This window comes from Toxorhynchites rutilus, chromosome 3 (genome assembly GCF_029784135.1).
Source record: "Toxorhynchites rutilus septentrionalis strain SRP chromosome 3, ASM2978413v1, whole genome shotgun sequence".
NCBI lineage: Eukaryota > Metazoa > Arthropoda > Insecta > Diptera > Culicidae > Toxorhynchites > Toxorhynchites rutilus.
Genome location: NC_073746.1, coordinates 57,245,645 through 57,266,614, shown reverse-complemented (window position 1 = coordinate 57,266,614; position 20,970 = coordinate 57,245,645). Strand labels below are relative to the sequence as shown.

The window sequence follows — 20,970 nt, the reverse complement described above, 5'->3', positions numbered from 1 at the left end:
TTGTATTTTACATTTCCCTCTGAAAATATTGCACATCTTATGATTACGTAGCTCTCGAACCGCGAAAGTTCATTCACCTCTAGTATCTGAAATGACGATTCCCAGTTTAAAAGTACGTTTTAGGGAAACATATTCCGGTCTGCACAACGACAAGCGAGAACAAAAGTACTCAACACCAAAAAAATACCCCCGGCTTGAATGTATTTGCAAAACGGATTCCCCCAGGCACATTTATTTAGAAGTCTGTGTTAGGGAAACACAGCTCAGTGGGAAAAAATACCCCCGACTTGCATGTTTTTGACAAAGCGGATTCCCCCAGGAACATTGATTTTGAAGTCCAAATTGATGAAATAGTTTTCATGAATTTGAACCGTTTAGAAATTAGCGGATTGTAATGTATAGCATATCAAACAAATCTTAGAAAATTTCCGATTCGATTGGTATGCAAATCATGAGAATTCATTCACAGTGAAAATAGTTATTGTCCCCTTCACGTATAACGTCGAACCACACTCGTGGCGATTAGACTGTGCCAGAACGTACAACATCGAGCCTCACTCGTCGTCTATCGATGTAAAATGAATACATGCTTCAGGCGTGTGATGATGCGGGCTGTCACGATTGTAAGTATGATACACACACTCAGCAGAGTATCGGAACGGCTCACTGTGCTTGTGTTTGGGAAAGTAAATCGTACGGCAAGGGGTTAACGTTAACTTTATTTCATAAAAACGTGACCTGTTTTCTGATTTGGCACCCTTCCTAAAAGACGTGGTTCAAAAATTCAAATATTTGGCGATCAAACAGCACTGAGTCTTAAAGTGGAATTACTAGCAACCCTGCGTATCTAAGAAAAACATTAAGCCCTTGTGACACCGCTGTTCAATAACTCAAGGCGTCTAGAAGTATATCCTAAGGTGAGGCCGTTTCGTCACTAAGTTGATTAGGAGAGCGGTATATGAAAACAGTGTCGAAGAAAGCAGAAGAGGAATTATTTGCTTGAAGCGTGAAAGAGACTGACTTATTATGAGCGAGCTTGGGCACAAGCGTATTGTGTTTTGTTTACAAAAAAACACAATAGACTTCCAAGATGGCTGAAGTGGTTCTAGCATGTTGGCCCACCTTAGGATATACCTCTAGGCGCCTTGCAATAACCATCGCGTTTGTCACATCGTTGTTTTGAAACCAGCTTTCAATGTGTGAATTATGTAAACCGATTATACGGATTTTCAAGCGATTATCGTAGAAATTGTCCTCCAGATGCGTATTCGCCGAAGCCAAACCTTACGACAGCTGTTGGATCTTTGGCCAGGCAAAAAAGTACTCGGAATCTACCGGTTCCTGCCGTTATTCTTCGGCCTAGGCGCTACACTAGAGTTCTCCATGATCCATTGGCGAGTGGGAGACACGAACTTTTGTAAGTCTACAATATCAGCTGGGATCAAATTCAACGGTATCGATGATTTTAGATAATACCTTCAAGAAACGCCAGGCGAAGGATATTGTCGAGGAGAAACTCTTACTGAAACAATTGGAACCAACACGCGAAGAACTGAAGTAAAAATGCCAGCCGGTGTGCCGATGAAAGAATATCTCAAGTTCATGACCGCTGCTATGTTGTCCATGTTCGCCGGTTCTCAGTTGGTTCACACGTATTACAATCCCCTGAAAGACCTCAACTATTATGTAGAAAAAGAAATTAAAACCCAGCGACTTAGGGAGGTTAAACAACCGGCGGTTGAGGCTATCAACAATGTAGAATAAACTTATTTATTTGTAATGCACTTGTGTACGATAATGATAATTATAGATTGTGAAATTATTCCTCTTGCATTGCTCCGGTTTGGTCTGCAGCAGCTTGCAGCTGATGATATCGCGCCAGAAGGGCCTCGTTCCGCTGACATTCGACGGTCAGCTGTTTAACAGTCGCAGCATACTTTCGCTGCTGTTCCACAAGACACAGTAACTGAGCATTAAGACCGTCACGTTTGGCCCGCTCGTCATCGCATTTTCGTTTAACCTGGGAATTGGGAAATCGGAATGCCTCTAGTTAAATTTGAATGATAAACGATCGATACCTTTGTCTTGTTAACGCGAATCCCCTCGACAATATTCTCAAATTGTTGCAAAAACTGCTCCCTCGAACTGAATGATAGCATCGCATTGCCGTAGTTGTCATAAATCGAATTCAGCAAGGACATTTCCTTCTCCAAGTATAGTTTAGTATCGTCCAGCGTGTTGTACAGCGTATAAAACTGTTTCGTTTCACGATGTTTTGCACTGACTAGAAACTCGAAACATGTTACATTTATATAAATGCGACTTTTGAGATATATACCTTGATTATATAACTCAAGAAAACGCCTCTGATACTGGGCCAATTCTGTACGGTCGGGAATGTTATCCATTTGTCGATTGATGGAGACGTATGCGCGATTCTTCTTAGCTAGTTGCAATCGCAGCGATTTCAATCGCTCCTGTTCCACATCTAGCTGCTTCTGATATTCATCGATATTCTCATCGGAGGCAGCTGCTTCTGCTTTTCTGTAGAGCACAAATATGAGTCACCATAGACATTAACTTTTCCCGGATACTCACTGTATTTTATCCTGCAGTTCAATTAGTTCTCTTTTACATTTTTCCTTAAACTCAGTCTCCTGCTGTTTCATTGTTTCATTCTTTAGGATTAACTCTTGGACGTAGCTAAGAATTTTCTGATTCTCCTCACTGATTTCCACATTATCGAGATTGTGTATCTCCTCCTGGAGTGATTCCTTCTCCCGTTTCAGCTCCTCCAAATCTTGCTGTTCCAAACGGACAACTTCTTGCAGTTGACTTTTTTCCGCCCTAATTCGATCCAGATTTTTCGTCAAAGCTAGTTTCGTTGCCAACATTGTTTTTATTTTGTTCTGTTCCGAAAGCTGGCTGGTGTCGATAGACATTTCCCTCTTGAGATCCTCGTAGTTCTGATTCAGTGCGTTCCGTTCTGTTTCGGTCAACTCACCAACCAGATTATGCTGATATGAGAACATGTATTTCAATCAATCAGACAAACACAAAACAGCAAAAGCAAACGAATTTACCTCTTTTGCAACTGATAAATTTTTGAATAACTGATCGAAATCAAGCTAGAAAATAATAAATTGGAATCGAAAAAGCTGTCGCTGTAAAACAAAAAACTAATACCTCCTGCTCGGTTTTCTCGAGCATTTTCCCGAAAACATCTTCCGATTCATGCGCATCGTCAATCTCCGCTATGTCTACATTGGTTTTGGCCGTGAAATCCCTCGTTCCATACTCCATCAATGTAATTCTCACCCGACTCATCACATCGTCCGGTCCTTTTTCCTTTCTTTTGAATTGTCTCTTCGGAATGTAACGATCCTCGATCGTTTTGAGATTATCCAACTGCTTGGTGTGCAATTGTTTCGCCGCCAGATCAGATTGAAGAGTGAAATAATTCTGAAACTGGGAAGCTGCAAGTTTTTTCAGTTTCTCTGCCTTTTCACTTCGGTTCTCGGCCGAACGCTTGACCAACCATTCCACCACCGGATAGATGTTGATGAAATCCAACCCCTGAATTTGGTGGGGCTCAAGCTGGAAGGGACACTTCATTTTCGGTAGAACAACCACAATTTTCTCCGTCAGTGCGCTGAAACAAACAAAACGATTGATTCGAAATAAAATTTCAAGAACCATTTCCGATCTGTATACATCTTCTGTCCAATAGTCAGATTCTCGTGGAACAGCAAATCGACGTCGACATCATAGTCGCAAGCTTCGATGCACCATGTCATCCCGCCCACGATTTTATCAAACATTGAAAGTCCCTGAATATGGGCCCGGTAATATCCGGCTCCGACGAGAATGTCGATAATTTCCTGTTCTTTCCGCTTCTGCTCCTCATCTTCGCGGCGTTCGACCTGCGACGGGAAAATAGATAATATTCCACCAAAGGGTTTTAACCACTTAATCAAAAACACACCTGGATTTCATTTCCGTCGGCATCAAAACGCGTTGCAAGCTTCACATTGGGTAGATGCTTCGAAAAAATATTTTTCGAACTCATTATTTCACTGAGTTTAGTTTTATCGTCTCAGGTTTTTCATGCAACAACAAAATATTTTGATTTTTTTTTCTTGTTTTGACGGCTTACAGTTCATCTCACTAATGTAGTTCTGTTGTCTCAAATTGGTTTTTGAATCTAAAGTTGCCTTCGATTTTCTAAAATCTTAGGCCATCTACACACTAGGCAACCTAAGTTGGAAAGCAACTCAACGAATATCGCAAAAAGTTGAGAGCAAGGCGCTTGTATAAATGTATAACAGGTGAAGCAACAACATCACTTCAATAAGAAGGGGATTACGGTTTGTGGAGCGGGGGTTGTTTGTTTTGTTATTGCTAGGATACGCCATTATTGCATTTTCACATGCGAGAGTAGTGGTTGTGAGCATATGTAATCAAATGGGAGCATACACACTATGCAACTGGCAACTTAGGTCGGAGCAACTTTTTCGATTCAACCTAGCATGTCGAGTCGCGCGTGATGTGTGTCGGCAACCTTTTCGTTGCTGTTGACATTTCAATTTCTGCGTTCGTTGAGTATAATCATGGATGTCAAGTGATTTTTTCAGAAGTTCTCACGTGGTACAAAAAAAATGTCTTCAAATGTCTTCACAATCATATTGAAGGAAACTAAAATGCATTACTTTATTTTGAACAATGCTTGATAGGTTATTCAAGGTTTATAATAATGATTATATATAGAGCATTCATTAAACTTACCTTGAGGTTTTAAAGTTTATTTCAATAAATGTGAACAAATACATATATCCCAGCAAACATTAAGTCGTATGAATAGCTATAATTGGAGGCGATATACGTATATGCCATATTTTGTACGCATATAAAGCCGTATATAACGATATGCGATGCTTTTTGGACTGATATGCGATTTGATACGACAACGTTACCACTCAATCCATCGATGACATGGAAAATCGTGTTTTTGCATTTTATGCGATTTTAGATATATATGATCGATATTTTGATTGATATTTTATGCGATTGTGATTTGATACGAAATTATATGTGACTTATCATGTGCAAAGTTATACGATTTAATGTTTGCTGGGATATTGCGCAACCACGAACTAAATTTTATGAATTTAGAAATGATTTTCGGCTTGATAAACCTTTAATTGAGTGAATATCGTCCAATTCTTCCTCAAAAACGGAACTGTCATAAATATTCTATAAAGGTGGGCTATACGAAGATTTAAATGCCAAAAAATAGAATGGATAACTCTCATTTCTCATTTTCTTTTTAAATAACTCAATTTGTTTATTTCAGCTCTGAAGTTTTGACTAATTATTGTGAGATGATCGGCTTCATTCACGGCAGTGAAAACGAAATGAACGGCACGCCATTGAACTACGTTTTACAAGTTAGTGAAGCGTCAAAGATAACTAAGGGTTTTCAGGCAGAATGAACGCCTTTAAAATGAAAACTATGAATGAAAATGACCTTCTCCGTATCAAAATAGTGTTCAATGTGAATGGAAAACTTTGTTTTTTTCATGTGGTAAAATAATCTCTCACAAAAATGGTATCTGAAGATAATTTTATGTTCATCCTTATTCCGATCGGGTTTGAAATTAGCACAATGTTGCATTCTGTAACCCGAACGAGATCGACTTGTGCATTCTAAAATCCATCCAAGATTCAAACCCAATCGACATATGCAAAAGTGGCAACATTTTCTTGACGCGAAACAAACGTCAAAAAAGGTCAAAATAATTCGTTCGTATTCGTGAAGCGATTTACTCTCTATCATATTAATGGCGGGTTTACATTAGGGAGATCTATAGCTATAAATGAATTTATTCGAGGTATATATAACTTGAATAAATTCAGCATATGTAAACGCTTGTGAATTTCTCACTGGTGAGAAATCACTAAAGTTGGATGCAGTTCTACTTCAGGTGAATAAATTCATCGAAAATATGAATATATTCATTATAGAAGTTCTCGCTAGTGTAAACGGTTGATGCGATTTCTATAAATCTCATCATATTTCTTCACATGAATATATCACTAGTCTAAACCCACCCTAAGATACCAGAATGCTGTTTTAAATTGTTGAAATATAAATGAAAATTATCGCTTAGTGTTGTTCAAATACTTTGAACACGTATTTCTCACCCTAACTTAACTTATTCTTATAATTTTCCTAGCATTGGCCGGACTTGCTTATTCTGGAACCTTTATGTACTTCCAAGAGGAGTGCAAACTGTGACGAATGTATCGAAGAAATACAGAATTGCATTCCACAGCAGCGCATAGTCAAACCACAAAAGTACTGAGCAAAAAGAAATAATCGTTAAGTGAAATACACACACTCAACACCAACAAAAAGTTGTCAAGAAATACAAATGTAATACATTTTACACTTTCAAGATGAATACCATTAAAAATGAATGTGATCGGAACTGCGTCCTTGTTTCATAGGTATGTAATAGCCACAATGGAGAGGCTCAAAATTTGCTACGAAAAACTGAAGTAATATTTGAAAATTCGTTTTTTACATATTAAACTTGTTGAATCTTATCAATAAATGGAAGCGATTTCTTTAAAAGTACTAATTTAGCATAGTGCCTTCTGCCTCGTCAATTCAGCCCTGATACCTTCAATATTTTCTGAGCTGCCTCCATGTTAGTACCTTCCAGTCGTACAGCCAGTGGTGCTTTGAGTCCGATCGTTTAGGAAGCATTACCAATTCCGTTAGGAATGGTGGCACAGTTTACAATCCCATCGAAAACATTCACCAAAGTCGGTTTTACGTTTTGATCTGAGGCTAAAATTTGCAACGGCTTTAATACTTGCTCTTCCTTCACATTACCGCCCACATCTAGGAGGTTTGTCGGGTTGCCTCCGTTCAATTTGAAGTCCATTACTGCCATTACCAAGCCGGCTCCATTCACCAAACAACCAATGTTACCCTCCATGGCGATATAGTTAAGATTCTATAGCTTGCTTCCACCTCCTTCGAGTCTTCATCTTCGTGAACGTCCATCGCGAAAATGTCTCTCTGTCGAAACTCGACATTGTCATCAAAATTTAACATGGCATAAACGGGAATTATTCATCGATTTTCAACAGTGAGTTAATCTCCTGCTCCTTTAAACTCCAGGAAACGGATCACATTCCCCCGTCTGGAGGAATATATAGAAAAACAACAATAAACAACATTCATCTTTTCGCCCGATACGATCGATACTCACTGCTCGGAGATATGGACGCCCCTGTTGAAACCATTAATGATCTTTGCTTCGGCCACCGTTACATGTGTTGCGCTCGCAAACGCATAAAAGGGATATGAACTTACTGGAATTCTTTAATATGGATAATATGTAATATGGAATATGGAATATAGATAAATTATCTTGACGTTTGTTTCAAGTCAAGGCAATGTTGCCACTTTTGCGTATGTCGATTGGGTTTGAATCTCGGACGGATTGTAGAATCTAGAAGTCGATCTCGTTCGGGTTGTTGAATGTAAAAGTCGATCCCGATCGGATTGTAAAATCCAATCGCCGATAGTGAACCGGAATATAGGTCATTATAATGATAAGTTGTAGTGGGAAACTAGTTTCGTATCCAGATGTCGACTCCGTACCGTTGTCATCACGGATAAACTTTATTTCGATTCCACCATGAAGTGGAAACGGGAATAAAGCCGGGTATGTAACCGGAAAACCATTGATTGTGAAGTGGTCGTGAAAAACAAGCAAGTGAGCGACACCAAGATAAAAGTCCCCATTGATTACTAAGGACGAAAGTAAGCAAGTGACACTGATAAAAGCGAGCGAATGACACTAAGACAAAAGCCTAATGTGCGATTCACATAGCACGTTACGGAGAAGAACGTCTACGTTCCGTCAACGTCTCCACCAATTCACACATGCAGTCAATGCTTCCACCAGCACCGTCACTTCAAATGCCAAACGAATGATTTATTTAATTTTATTCATGGTGTCGCCACCTACAACAATTTAAATTGCAATGCCCTCTTTCAAATCAGCATGCCTAGAATCAGTTCTAAATTTTGAAAAATTCAATGAGAATCATTGAATTCAATTATTTAAATGCTTAAACCCCGTAGTCCGACCCTTATGCAACAATAATAATAAATAGAATAATTCTTTCAACTAGTCGCGAATGATTTTCACTCCGAAATTTGGAGCTAGGAGATATGTTGGCATAAAAAGTACAGTAAGTTACTTATAAAACGATATGCTGAGGCACCACTCAGTGTCGCATTGGAGTCGGTTTTGACCAGTAATTGGACATTTGCGACTTTCAATGTGGGGCCATAATTTGGGCCCCGAACTCAATATTTACAAAAATGTCCAACTAGATGTGAAAATGTCTAATTAAACGTGTTGCATCACAGATCTGTTCAATTAGCTTAATGTCGATGTAGATGTAAATTACTGTACAACCAAATCAAAACAAAAGCCTAGACACAAAGCCCAGACAAAAACCAAAACGAGCCGTCCGTCTCCGTCAATTATTCTTTTCTACAAACCCTGCCGGTCGTTTTCGTTGAACGTATGCTGACGGATCGTTACGTTGCTGGTGTATGTGAATGTTTTCATGAGAATTGCATGGTAGAATCATTGACGTATCGTGACGTGACGGGACGTGAACGTGACGTGTATGTTGTATGTGAATCGCACTTAACTTATTTTTCCGGACAATTTTATGAAAATGATATCTCCCAAAAATCCACATACACTCACCTTCATTCCGATTCACGATCGGCGATTGGATTGATTGGAATTAACAATCCGATCGAGTTCGAATATTTTGCATTCTACCCGTTCGCCTCAAATCCTAAAGGGTGGTGAATTTGGAATATCGAACTTTCATCGCAGCAGTCAGACAACTGTGAAACCAAAACAAAAACAAAAACGACAAATTGTCAATACTTTTTATTCATTCATACGGCCTATTATGTCCGTTTCCAAGTAAAGTAAACTTTCGTAGTATTTACTTGAATCCGTATGAATAAAAGTTTACTTTACTAATTCCATTTTAACACATGTTAGAATTCGAACGTAGTTTTTGCTTTGTAAAACATCTGTCAACTGTTTGTTTAGGCTTCATTTCAAAACATCACTTTGCTTACCGATATTGTGATCCTTTCGTTTTTCTTGCACAGCGTCCGTCGTGTCGGCAGTCTGCTATAACCAGGGCTATGGCAACCCTATTTCAACCAATGCAAATTGAGCGTAGGCAGCATAAAGCAGGTCTCGCGCTCGGGAGGCTCACGTATTGTTTGCTGTTTGGAGTCATATATGTTTATTACGTTAGATAGTTTTCTTTGGTAAGCGATGTTTAGATGCCCATTCTGAAGCTTTCTTGGCGATTTGCAATTGAAATCACTGCTGCAGGATCGCACGGAGCACTTCATTTTTAATTTCAGATTATGATTTCTATGCTCATGATTTTCTACGCTGGCTTCAAAAAGATGGCCGCATAGGATCCCCCTGGCTAAAAGGACGCTGTTTGTGTAACGCATGTTTTTTAGAAAAATGACCAATTAGAGGCGGAAATGTACAATTGTTCCTATCGAATAAGCTAGATGTCGAATTATAGGTAAAGGTGGAAACAGAATGCCGCGTTGTGCGTTGCTTCTCATCAGCTGTCATTGCTTGCGTTTTGTACTAAAACATTCGCCCGACGCAGTCTGTTGATTCGCAGTCACAATCTAGCATTGGCACACCACTTGTCATGTAAACAAAAACAAAATAAAAGTCGTATGAAAATCTTGTTGTGTCCACGGATCAGTTGAATGTTTTTAGAAACAACACATTGACATATCCGACATATCGAGCTTCGTTTACTAGGTTAGTGGAGCGTGAAAGAGCTGATTTGCAGTCGGAATGAACATGTTTTCAAAATTAAATTATGAATGAAATTAGCTTTTCCATATCAAACTGGTATTCTATTTAAATGAAAAACATTTTTGTTTGCAGGTGCTGAAAAAGTCTCATACGAAAATTATTTATGAAGACAACTCTATATAATGATGAAAAAATTCAGCATAAATGTTGGAATAGTTTAGCCATATGGTTGAATGAAAGTCAGAAACACGTGTTTCATGTAATCAAATAACATGATGTGAAAATTATCATTCAAATTTTAGAATTTAAAAACCGGCTTCGTGTCTTCTAATCTGATAGAGATTACACTAACGAGTTTGGGACCCAAATTATGGCCCTAATTTGAAGTTGCCACCAGACGTCGACACCATGCCACTGTCATCGCGAATTCGGCGCAAGCAGTTTAGAACAAATGTTAGCGTTTAGTACAACGATGCTAATGACGCAACGCATTATTGTGTTCGACTAAATGGAAACACTCATATTTAAAATGAAGTGTCAAAGCACAATTGTCGCGACGCGACGCATAGCGCGGCATTCTGTTTCCACCTTAACTTACTGAATTTGATACGAAAAAAATGAAGTGTGTCATGTGCTTCATCAAAAGAAAATTGTGTCACTTTTCATGTAAGTTTCTGAAGGGCCTTGTTTGGATTTGGCGCGCAAAGGTCAAACAAAACAAAAGGTCGATTTGAAGAAAATTCACAAAACTCGTGCCCGGAAATATTTTTTGTATTTGTACAACACAATGGCTCTTTGGGTGGACCGTTACCGACCGCGCGAACTGTCTAAACTGGACTATCATAAAACGCAATCCTTACATCTTATTAACCTTTGCTCCCAAGGCGATTTCCCGCATCTCATGTTCTATGGTCCCTCCGGAGCCGGTAAGAAAACACGCATTATGTGTCTGCTACGGGAACTTTACGGACCGGGCGTGGAGCGGCTACGCAATGAGATTATGAACTTCACAACGCCCTCGAACCGGAAGGTGGAGATTATGACCGTCAGCAGCAATTACCACATCGAGGTAAATCCATCGGATGCCGGAATATACGACAGGGTGGTTGTGACGGATCTGATCAAACAAATCGCTCAAACGCAGCAGATCGATCCTAGCGGGCAGAGGGAGTTTAAAACGATCGTCTTGTCCGAGGTGGATGAGCTGACCAAAGATGCCCAGCACGCGCTGAGAAGAACCATGGAGAAGTATGTGTCTACATGTCGATTAATTCTGTGTGTCAATTCGACTTCGCGAGTAATTCCCGCGGTAAGAAGCCGTTGCTTGGGAATCAGAGTACCGGCTCCATCTGAGGAGGATATCCTTAAAATTTTAAATGTAAGATTGTTATTATTTGCTTGTTTTTTGGATGAAAATAACAGCACTATTTGCATTTCAGCACATCGGAAAGAAAGAAAGTTTACACATTCCATCGGAGCTTGCGAAACGAATCACCGCCAAGTCCGAGCGCAATTTGCGACGCGCTATCCTCATGCTGGAAGCATGCAAGGTACAACAGTATCCATTCACGGTGAACCAAGAGGTGCCGGAAATTGACTGGCAAGTGTTCCTCCGTGAAACCGCTAATCAAATTGTGCTGGAACAAAGTCCACAGAAGCTGGAAGCGGTGAGGGAACGGCTATACGAGCTGCTGTCCCAGGGCGTCCCGTCGGATGTTATATTCCGTGGGTTGGTACAGAATCTAGTCAAAAATTGCGATATGAGTCTCAAGACGCAAACTTTGAACTTTGCCGGACAGTATGAACACCGGATGCAGCAAGGAAGCAAGCATATTTTTCACCTGGAAGCGTTCGTGGCGCAGTTCATGGCACTGTACAAGAAGTTCCTCAATCAAGCATCCTCGATGGAATTGGATGATTTTTAAGGGATTCATGAAGATCGTAATTTTCTTTTCTTTTATTGTTTATTGTTTTCAATACATTTTTCTGACATAAATTGTCGTAATAAACTGCATAGTCCGTCACTCAATTGAAGCCTTATCTTCTTTTTCTACTCAGAAATTCATTTGTGGATTCGACGGATATAAACATACGAACCATTGCACTAGTGGGTTGGTCGTATCCGTATCAAGTTCGATGGAAGCTCGGTTGCATTAGGGAACACTGTCTCAGCATCCTGCTTGACACATGAAAGTTTAGCAGTTAGTTTTGGTGTTTTAGGCTGTGTTCGGATTTTGATACAATCACGCGTTGTGTCTGTCAGAGAATCTGGCGGCCAACGTGCCGCTCGTTCGTTGTATTGCTCCAAAAGTTTGTTATGTACAAGGGTTTTGCTATAATTATTCTAGGTGTGGTCAGACGCAATATTTTAGATAGAGAAAGATAGCTTCTTCGAGCTGCTAACGTAAATAGGGAAAAGGAAGTGAAGACACATGTTTCTCAAAACGTAGCATGTGATTACCGTTCTTCACTGCTAGCCAAGCTAACAGCAAAGCGGAAAGAAAACAAACGCACGACTCCACGCGGTGCGCTTCGAATAATGCAAACATAAATAATAAATAGACCTTTGCCCCATTAAGAGGCTTCGGTATCGAATGACACTATATGGTCGCATTGCTCGGCACCCTCGTGGGAGTTTTATTGCCTTAGGAACTCTGACTTTTAGCGGGTGCACTATGTGTAGCATCTCAAGTAATCATATTACACTCTCTCGATTTCTAGATGCTTTCTGCAGTATTGTTAGCCAGGGTTGCCATAATAAAATCTGTGTTTTTAGTCTCAAAAAATCTGAGTTTTTTCTCAGAAAATCTGTATAAACCCTTTGCTTAATTTTTTTATCCCATCTTCTTATTTTTTGAGGCTCATTTTGCAGTTCAGCTGTAACATACCCGGATTTATTCGTGTACATTTTACCTCGCGATAATTTTGTTGTATATTATACAGCAAAATCATTTTACCTCGCGACGAAGACCCCCTTGTTGTTGAATTTTGTCCTCATTACTCACACTTTTTGATAGTATATCAAACTGGCACAAGCGACAGTAGTAGAAGCGTGCTGCCAAACACTATAGGTGAGTGTGCGGGGTAGGATTGAATAACAATACTTGCCTGTCAAGGGAACCGGAGGGCTACCACCGTCCGTAGAAATACGCGCTGTTCAAAGTTGCACTGCAATTTTCGGTGGTGTGGTGGATGTGGGTGTCAGGTTTATGACAGAAGAAGCGATTTTGACATACTAGTACTATGGTATATTCCAGAAAACGAGACAAACAATTCGTCTCGTCTGGTCTCGGCTTCAGTCACTATCGAGACGAACAAAATATCCTATTCTAGTACACGAGTTTCATTGGAATGTTTTATTTGGTAGACTGGAAAAGCTTCTGACAGTTTATCTCGGTATGATCAGTGATGTCATATGTGAAGACATGTTTTTATTTTGAGTAAAACAAACATTTCAAAAATTGATCAATCGAGACTCTTTTCTCAGTGCCAAAATCCTAAAATCATAATAAAGAGTAAAAAGTTCCATGTATCTTTTTGTGTTATTGATATTTTTTTTCTACCATATGGTTTCATCACTCAGACGTTTCGTTATTATGGAGTTATAGAGGCCAATGTTTATTCACCTAATCCACGATTTCCCTTCACAGTTGCGCAATAATGGACTCAAATTTTGTTCACATTCATTGCAATAAAGCTCGAAACAATAGGTACGACGAATGAAACGCATTATTGTGAAATATCAATCAGTAAAGACAAACATTGGTTTATCAAAATTACTCAAAAACTGAATTTTGAATAATTTTTTTTCGTTCAATATGATTGTGAATACACTTTTCGTGCCGTGAAACATATTCAAAACAGTCACCTGGCATCCCTGGAAATGAATTTCAATGTTTACATTTGATTGTGTGATTCGGAAAATGCCCATTTGAAAATCTGTAAAAGTTTGCAATTACTGAATTGAATTTGATGGTTGCAGTTGAAAACATACATTACTTATGCAATAGTAGTTTAACCGTGAAACAATTTTTGAAGATGAAGGCGGGACAGAAGAATACCGATGCTTTAAGGTGAAGGTGGAAGCTAGCCATTGTAGTAGTATAGGTAAACCCTCGTGTAAAAATGGGGTAATAGTGTTTGTGAGAGAAGAGCAAAGCACACGTAAATAGATCAATTCACTTATCAGACTGTGTGGCGCTTCATTGACACGAGTCTTTGAATACATTTGAAAAAAAAACAAATAACAATTCAATACTAAAGTAAAATGTATGTAACGATATGCTCCGATGAACAATTGCAAATATAAATATATATAGAAGGTGCATTTGCATATGAAGTAAAATTCTGATTATACGCGAGCGTAACATGAGCAAATTTATAACACATGCGAATTGGGGCACTTTTGGTATTAACAAGTTCTTCCGCATAGTAACTCGATGTTGATAATTCCTCAATATTTTCCTTCGTTGATCGTATTGTTTTCACATATTCACGTTGGAAAGCCTTAACCCTTCTCTTCGTTGGCCGAGGCATTTAGATTGAATTTAATACTTTTCCGTTTACTGTTTTTGAAAGCATACCCTTAGAAAAATCCTCGGTCGAAAACTACTAAATACATTTGGTAATGCAAAATTAGTAGAATGTACAATTTTTTTGTACATATTGTCAACAAACCCGCATCCCTACCAGAGATTAGTATATTTTACTCGATAACATTAGTAAGTCATATCTGAAAATTGGTGAGAAAAGCGCGTATTAACCATTTTCATTGTTCTCATAAGGCAATACGGAGGTATAATAAGGATATAATTCTGATACGTGCATTTTCGGCGAGAAAATGTAGCCGATATTGGGCTTCCGAATCATGGTTCTGCTTGACATATGTGTTTATTAGTACGGTCGAAAATGACTATAGATTGGTAGTATTTACCAAAAAATTCGTTATATTTACTAATTATTTCTCTCAGTGTAGGCAGCCGTGGCAGTGTTCCGAGCTCTGCAATACAATTTTCTTACCCAATGTTAAAGTTGCTAAAACTTACATTATAGACCCATTAAACGTAAAAATAATAATTGTATTGATATCAACACAATTTTATTCTATTGATTTTCATGACATGGGACGCTATGACTCCGGAATAATATTTTATTGAGTGGTTTTTATAGCTGTTTCGATGATGTTGTTTGGCATCAGTGTCGAAAAAATAACGATGCTTCCACCAATACAAACAAAACCATTGCAGAAGATTGAAAAACGAAAATTTAACTTTCAGAGCACTTGCTCGAGCTTTCCGACGTTCTTCACTATACGGTGCGAAAGCAGATGAAAATTTAATATCTTGTGAGTAATCGATTAGAGTTTGGTTGATATTACTTGATGGGAAGTGTGCGAAAACGATCATTTTCTTCACACTGTTTCGCAAAATTATTGATTTTCGGGCGAGAGGTGAGGGAGGGAGATGAAAGAAATGAGCGCCATTGTTGCAGCCATTTGTGGCTAGCTTCCACCTTCACCTTAAATCCACAAGGTGCAAAAACACATTAAACAAACTAGACGACTCGACTTCATCGGCGAGCGCGGCCGAACGGTCGTCAAGCCAGACGAGCTACTCCTCTGTTCTTAGTCGAGCTCGGCTTCTGGAATATGAAAACAAACGAGACGAGCGCTCGTCTGCTCATCTCGTCTTCTGGAATAGGTCTCTATATCTTTGGTTTCTATATAAGGGGGCTACTCTACGAAAAATGTAACGATTCATTGAGAGTTTTTAAACTTATATTACTCAAAATCATTATTGCGCCATATGTTGTGTTATATACCATTAGACAAACATTGACAGTGAACATAGTAAAAAAATTTAACAATTTGACGATTAAAATGGGTATGTTTTCTTTCGATTGCACTACCACTCGTTTTCCTCCCCGACGTAACGATCAACCTTTTGGCCTAAATTCGAGCGTAAGCTCACAATATGAGTTAATGCGTATAATGAATCATTCTCCATTTACCAATAATAGGCATTTATCAGTTATTGTATTGTATGTTGCCCAATCAATTAGTGCTCAATTCCCGTTTTTATCGTGTAGGTCTCGCCACTAACAATTTATGTAATTGTGGTCCAGATTGTCAGAATATCGATTATGTTGTTTGGTTATGTAAAAATGCAATTGATTAATTTAAAGGGGGACCCGGTCTGGAAAATCGAAAAAAAAAATTTCGTTTTTTTTTGCATTTTTGGGAACCTTATGTTCTCAGAAATATTGTTCTAAAAGGATTTTTTAATATTTTATTTCGTTGGAAAGTTACAGCCAAAAGTATGAAGTCACCTCAAAGGAAATAGTATTGCTGTACGAATTTTAAAACGGGTTTTTTTTCGAAACCATGTTATTTCTACTGGTGGTACCGATATCTCAGGATCTACTCGACCGATTTGGCTGAAATTTTTTATCAGCATGTAAAAGTGAATTATCTATGGCGTTACATGGCCTTTTTAGATATCCGAGTCGATTTTTGAAAAATAGCTATTTAGAGATTTTTCAAGGAAAATATCTAATTTTTAACAAAGTGGTTACCGTTTTGGCAATTTTTCGAATTTTTATAAACCCCTATGTAATGCTTTAGGTATTGTCCTAATGTTCAAAATATTCATTGGAATTCGTTCTGCGACACTCCGTTGCTTCAGAACAGATACCACCAGCAAGGTACCGCTTTTCAGACAGCATCTACGCATCCAGCTATCAACAGCATTATAATCATTATTCGTGCACTCAAAAAATGGAAAATACATCTTCAAATATACCTTAAACAATAGCCAAAATACACGAACCCTTCACTTTATTCGTAACATAAAAAAAAAAATCCACGAAAATTCATTATTTTCCGACCTTCCAAACAGGGGTCCCCCCTTAACTGTCTGGTGATTTTGAAGATAGGGTATACTCACGCATATCAGATTATGATAGCTTGAGTAGTCGCGATCTTTGTTTTGTGCTCCCAATAAATGTCTTCCTAAGAAGCCGCTTCACTTCCTCGAATGTACATGCCCATTCACCTTCCCCTTTCCTATACATAAGCAGAACTTGCGATCAATTCACTACAGCAACTACACGAACTTCCCAAGACAGCACTCATGACCATAGCATACTCAATATGCATCACCGGGATAAAAGGTTATTGCAAACAATGTTCCGGACAACGTGTCGACGAAGAAGAAATGATGACTCATTGTGCATAATTGAATAAACAGAAGAAAAGTTTAGCAATGGCTTCAATGGTATTTTTGTGTACATTTTTGAACAGAATGTGGTTCTGGATTCTACCACCTTATCTCATCTAACCCATTTAAAGAAACCAAGTTCATACAGAAAAAAGGTTTTTTTCAGTGCTTCCATTTGATGTATCAAAAGAGAAAAAAATACAGATTTTGAACAGTGAAAAAATCAATTCAAATTCAATTACTACACACAATCACAGTCCTATGTCAAGATCCCGTCCGTGCCCCTAGGCCCAGACCCATCAACTTTTTTTTTTTTGGTAACTCTTTGAGTACGCAGAACCAAATGGCCAGTTTGACTGCTTATGTGCGTTTGTCTTTAAAGTCGGGTCCAACTTTAAATGAGATGAAGGTCACTTTGCTGGTGTCAGACTGGCATTCAGATGTATTTCGCGCAAAATCAGGTTCACGAAGTCGTTTGGCGGGTCAAATAGATTTAATAGCAGGCTATTGCTTAACTGTCAGTTACAAAATAGAAGTAATAGGCTTTGCCAACAATTGTTTTATAAAAAATAATATTTTTTTTATGTTTATCTCGCGTTTATTAATTACATTTTAATAGTTCTGATAATGCTTTATTCTAAATAAAGAAACCACGCCTTGTCGGTTTCCAATTGCCAGGAAACCGCTACCGGGCGAGAATTGCAGCTGGGTAACGTTTCCGAGGTTAGCCTTCATCATCGGAAAGTTTCGGAACACGGTGCCACTCTTCAGGTGTACCAATCTGACCGCGTTTGGTATGTCTGGAGATGCTATGGCCAACAACTCGGATGTAGCGTTAAAGACAATTGATCCTATCGATGTCGTGAGGTTGGAAATCGTCTTCTCTGGCGAGGGATATTTTTCCTTTAAAACCTTGTCCACCCTGTAGACGTTTACCACACCCTGGCGGTTTCCTGTAGCCAGGAAGCGATTGTTCGGACATACAGCCACAAACGATCCGTTAACACAACCTTCATCGGTGAAAACATTCACAAAACGACGCTTTTCCAAATGGTACACCGACACATCCGTGTCGTTGCTGTGTGCAAAAAGATATTTGGAATCTGGAGAGAAACAGATCGAAGAACAGTGATGTCTCTGCTGGATGGTTGTTATGATATCTTTGCTCCTAGCGTCAAGCAGATAAATTTCGCCGAAACTTCCACCGACAGCCAGATATTTGCCACACTTGGACAAGTCGAACATTTTCATGGTCCAAGGCCCTTCTCCACTCAACTGAAGCGTGTCGCTCTGACCGGATATTAGATTGTATACATGGTAAAACTTCCGGAAACTGCCAAAGATAACTTCGTTTCCATCCGGAGTCAACCGACAGCATGCGATTTTGAACTTCTGGAGGCCTATAGTGTGGAGCTTCTCGTTCTTAGTGCCATCGACCGCAACAATCGAAGCGAATCCGTTTGTACCTGCCATAATAGCGACCATCGATGTTGGATGGAAATTGATTGCTGTTATTTCCCCTTCATGTTTCGTCTCTCTGTTCAGATTTTTAAGCTTTTTCAACTCAATGTTTTCCTTTGGAAGATCCGAAACAGTGCCTTCAACAACATGTCCAACGGTTCGAAGTATTTCGTCGTCTGAATCCACCTCTTTTTCCCGATCCAAATCTGCCCACTTCGGTTGACCCACGATTTTCTCGTATTGTTTCCGTCTCCGACGAACAGTTGCTTTCGGTTCACTTTTGAGAGCTTTATCGGGATAATCTTCATCATTCTCGTCATCGGTGTCATGCCATGCTGCGGATCTTTGTCGTTTATTTCTTCCCTCAGCGCCACTTTCAACACAATCATCTGCAAGATTCGAAACCAGTTCTGCTTTCGCGCCGAAGACCAGCGACATCAGTTCCTTTTCCTTGTCCGTTTTTGGCCGCTTGATCGTCTGATCATCCAGCTGGTCAAAGATATCCTTCTCGTCATCTTCGTCGTAGCCCATTTCACTGCCAGATTTGATATCATCCTGCTCGCTTAAAGATTCCTTTACTTCAGCTTCCTGCTTCAGTTCTGTGTCCGAATCCGAGTCAATTTCGGATTCGGACTCATCCTTGTTTTGCACCTTTGTTCGGTTATTTATCACTAGTGCCATTTTATTTAGTATTTTAGATAATTAAACAATATTTCGACGACCCTTATCAGAAGCGGTCGTAAACACGTGAAATTTAGGTAAACACAACTGTCAGATTCGACCCAATAATAAATAATAATGGTCGTCATGCAGGTTTGCCACAAAAGGAATGACATTTGTATATACACTGAAGTAAAATTCCCGAAATGAATATGTGGACAAGAAATTAAAACTAAAAATATGACTGATTTTGAAGTAGACATCCAACATCATTCTGGAATTGACCGGTTGGTCCTCCGGAAGGAATACTCAATGGACAACAAAAATCCAATCCATAAACATATCCAACCAGTTTTAAAATTACAAATTTCCGGTACATATTTGACAGAATAGATGATCATTTTATGTAATTATCGCGGAAGCAAGTTGATGGAATCAATCATTCTCAGCTGTTTCTACAAAACAATACACGCTTTTTTCATCTAAATAAAGTTTTATTACTAAACATTTTATTTCGTTTCAAAATAAAATTCATAGTGATACATGAGCGAAATAAATAAAATACTGTCGTGTCTGGGACACATTTTTTCCTTTTTCTTCCTCAAAACAAACTGCTGAATATTCTGCTAATCTGGTGTGTTGACAAAGATATGCGCGTAAACATTCAAGCATGCGAATTCATACGAAACAGGATATCATGGAGCGAATAAGTTCGATCTATAATCTATGAACTACGATCGACTCTAAGTTAAGGTTTAACGAACACATAAGTATCACAACCGCAAAAGCATACACTGTACGTGGTATGACAAAATGAAGAAATGTTATCATATCTGGCATCCTTGTGCTGGGTTGTTTACATGTAGAATGGAGTGGAATGAAAAATCGAAAAACGCGCGATCTAAAGCGATCAGTATGTCATAGCACGCGATGAACTCCAATTAATCGCATCGCATCGCATCGCACCGCACCGCGTTTAGTATGTCCTCGGCCTCAGAGTATTTCTTTCTATCGATAAATATTTGTTTTATCTATTACACAGTAGCCGTTTAGGCGAAAGAGTATTTCTGTTCTATCGATACACAACACGTGTCGCCTTTTTCGGCGTAAGAATATTCCTATTGTTCGAATGTTCACAGTTGGACTGTTGATATGAGGCTTCCATTGTTGTTATTAATAGTGCCAATTACCGATGCAGCAGACCGAAAATGTGAGCGGTAAGGGACTGGGATTACCGTCACATGATGATTGTTGCGTGGACATAGTAGCTAGAACAACCCGCAAAGATGGTCAGTTGAGGGGCCCTGAGTTATGAGCTCATGATCGTTCGCTTAGTAGCGGACACGCAACCAATTAGGCTACGAAGACCCCCTGATTTTACCGATGTTTATTGCCTCATTTCCCCCAATGTCGCATCCGCCGGATTTGCATTTTGTTCGAGTTAAAAAAATGTATCCCCTAATAGAAATCACTCGAACGAAAGCAATAATGGGTTTAACATTCTAGTAGGATCGAACGAAATATTGTCGAACAGAATACATAATGGAATTTGTTAAGTCGATTGATACATTTCAAGTCTATCGGAATGCAGAATTTTTCCTATCGAGGTGATTATTTTGCTCACAGCATACTGGAGTATGCTTCACCGATTTGCATTCTACGTTACGCAAGTTGTTCCGATTTGTTGGATTTGTTCAAAGAAATTACGAAGGTCATTATGA

General features: G+C 39.1%; 5 protein-coding genes across 6 annotated transcripts; 3 read left to right on the top strand and 2 right to left on the bottom strand.

Annotated features, from left to right (window-relative positions):
* Positions 1-1,162: 1,162 nt before the first annotated feature.
* Positions 1,163-1,780, top strand: LOC129776255 (small integral membrane protein 4). The gene is made up of 2 exons (XM_055781801.1): positions 1,163-1,417; positions 1,470-1,780. The coding sequence occupies exons 1-2, from the start codon at positions 1,261-1,263 to the stop codon at positions 1,559-1,561; spliced, it is 249 nt and encodes an 82-aa protein (XP_055637776.1). The 5' UTR covers positions 1,163-1,260; the 3' UTR covers positions 1,562-1,780.
* On the top strand, positions 1,564-1,780 carry LOC129776256 (ubiquinol-cytochrome-c reductase complex assembly factor 6). The gene has a single exon (XM_055781802.1). It carries the CDS (start codon positions 1,564-1,566, stop codon positions 1,762-1,764), a length of 201 nt encoding a protein of 66 aa, XP_055637777.1. The 3' UTR covers positions 1,765-1,780.
* On the bottom strand, positions 1,757-4,151 carry LOC129776254 (coiled-coil domain-containing protein 93). 2 transcript variants are annotated; one of them, XM_055781799.1, is made up of 8 exons: positions 3,986-4,150; positions 3,715-3,923; positions 3,187-3,652; positions 3,084-3,128; positions 2,599-3,017; positions 2,339-2,544; positions 2,079-2,284; positions 1,757-2,020 (listed from the first exon to the last, which is right to left on the bottom strand). In XM_055781799.1, exons 1-8 carry the CDS (start codon positions 4,067-4,069, stop codon positions 1,820-1,822), a joined length of 1,836 nt encoding a protein of 611 aa, XP_055637774.1. In that variant the 5' UTR covers positions 4,070-4,150; the 3' UTR covers positions 1,757-1,819. The 2 variants fall into 2 exon arrangements, with proteins under 2 accessions (XP_055637774.1, XP_055637775.1); XM_055781800.1 differs by lacking the exon at positions 3,084-3,128 and having other exon boundaries at positions 3,986-4,151.
* Positions 4,152-10,596: 6,445 nt separating this feature from the next.
* Positions 10,597-11,931, top strand: LOC129777863 (replication factor C subunit 3). Its single transcript, XM_055784425.1, has 2 exons — positions 10,597-11,289; positions 11,351-11,931. Exons 1-2 carry the CDS (start codon positions 10,699-10,701, stop codon positions 11,834-11,836), a joined length of 1,077 nt encoding a protein of 358 aa, XP_055640400.1. The 5' UTR covers positions 10,597-10,698; the 3' UTR covers positions 11,837-11,931.
* Positions 11,932-17,683: 5,752 nt separating this feature from the next.
* Positions 17,684-19,352, bottom strand: LOC129777115 (U3 small nucleolar RNA-associated protein 18 homolog). The gene has a single exon (XM_055783187.1). The coding sequence runs from the start codon at positions 19,268-19,270 to the stop codon at positions 17,741-17,743; it is 1,530 nt and encodes a 509-aa protein (XP_055639162.1). The 5' UTR covers positions 19,271-19,352; the 3' UTR covers positions 17,684-17,740.
* Between the last annotated feature and the right edge of the window lie 1,618 nt (positions 19,353-20,970).

What these genes read in the sequence shown, in the direction of transcription:
- LOC129776254 (XM_055781799.1), bottom strand. Translation starts at nt 4,069, where the DNA reads ATGAGTTCGAAAAATATTTTTTCGAAGCATCTACCCAATGTGAAGCTT. An exon ending in ATTTATCAGTTGCAAAAGAG is followed by an intron (nt 3,018 to 3,083) that starts GTAAATTCGTTT and finishes TTCTCATATCAG; the next exon opens with CATAATCTGGTTGGTGAGTT. An exon ending in TCTTGAGTTATATAATCAAG is followed by an intron (nt 2,285 to 2,338) that starts GTATATATCTCA and finishes TCGAGTTTCTAG; the next exon opens with TCAGTGCAAAACATCGTGAA.
- LOC129776256 (XM_055781802.1), top strand. Translation starts at nt 1,564, where the DNA reads ATGCCAGCCGGTGTGCCGATGAAAGAATATCTCAAGTTCATGACCGCT.
- LOC129777863 (XM_055784425.1), top strand. Translation starts at nt 10,699, where the DNA reads ATGGCTCTTTGGGTGGACCGTTACCGACCGCGCGAACTGTCTAAACTG. An exon ending in ATATCCTTAAAATTTTAAAT is followed by an intron (nt 11,290 to 11,350) that starts GTAAGATTGTTA and finishes TTTGCATTTCAG; the next exon opens with CACATCGGAAAGAAAGAAAG.
- LOC129776255 (XM_055781801.1), top strand. Translation starts at nt 1,261, where the DNA reads ATGCGTATTCGCCGAAGCCAAACCTTACGACAGCTGTTGGATCTTTGG. An exon ending in AGTGGGAGACACGAACTTTT is followed by an intron (nt 1,418 to 1,469) that starts GTAAGTCTACAA and finishes CGATGATTTTAG; the next exon opens with ATAATACCTTCAAGAAACGC.
- LOC129777115 (XM_055783187.1), bottom strand. Translation starts at nt 19,270, where the DNA reads ATGGCACTAGTGATAAATAACCGAACAAAGGTGCAAAACAAGGATGAG.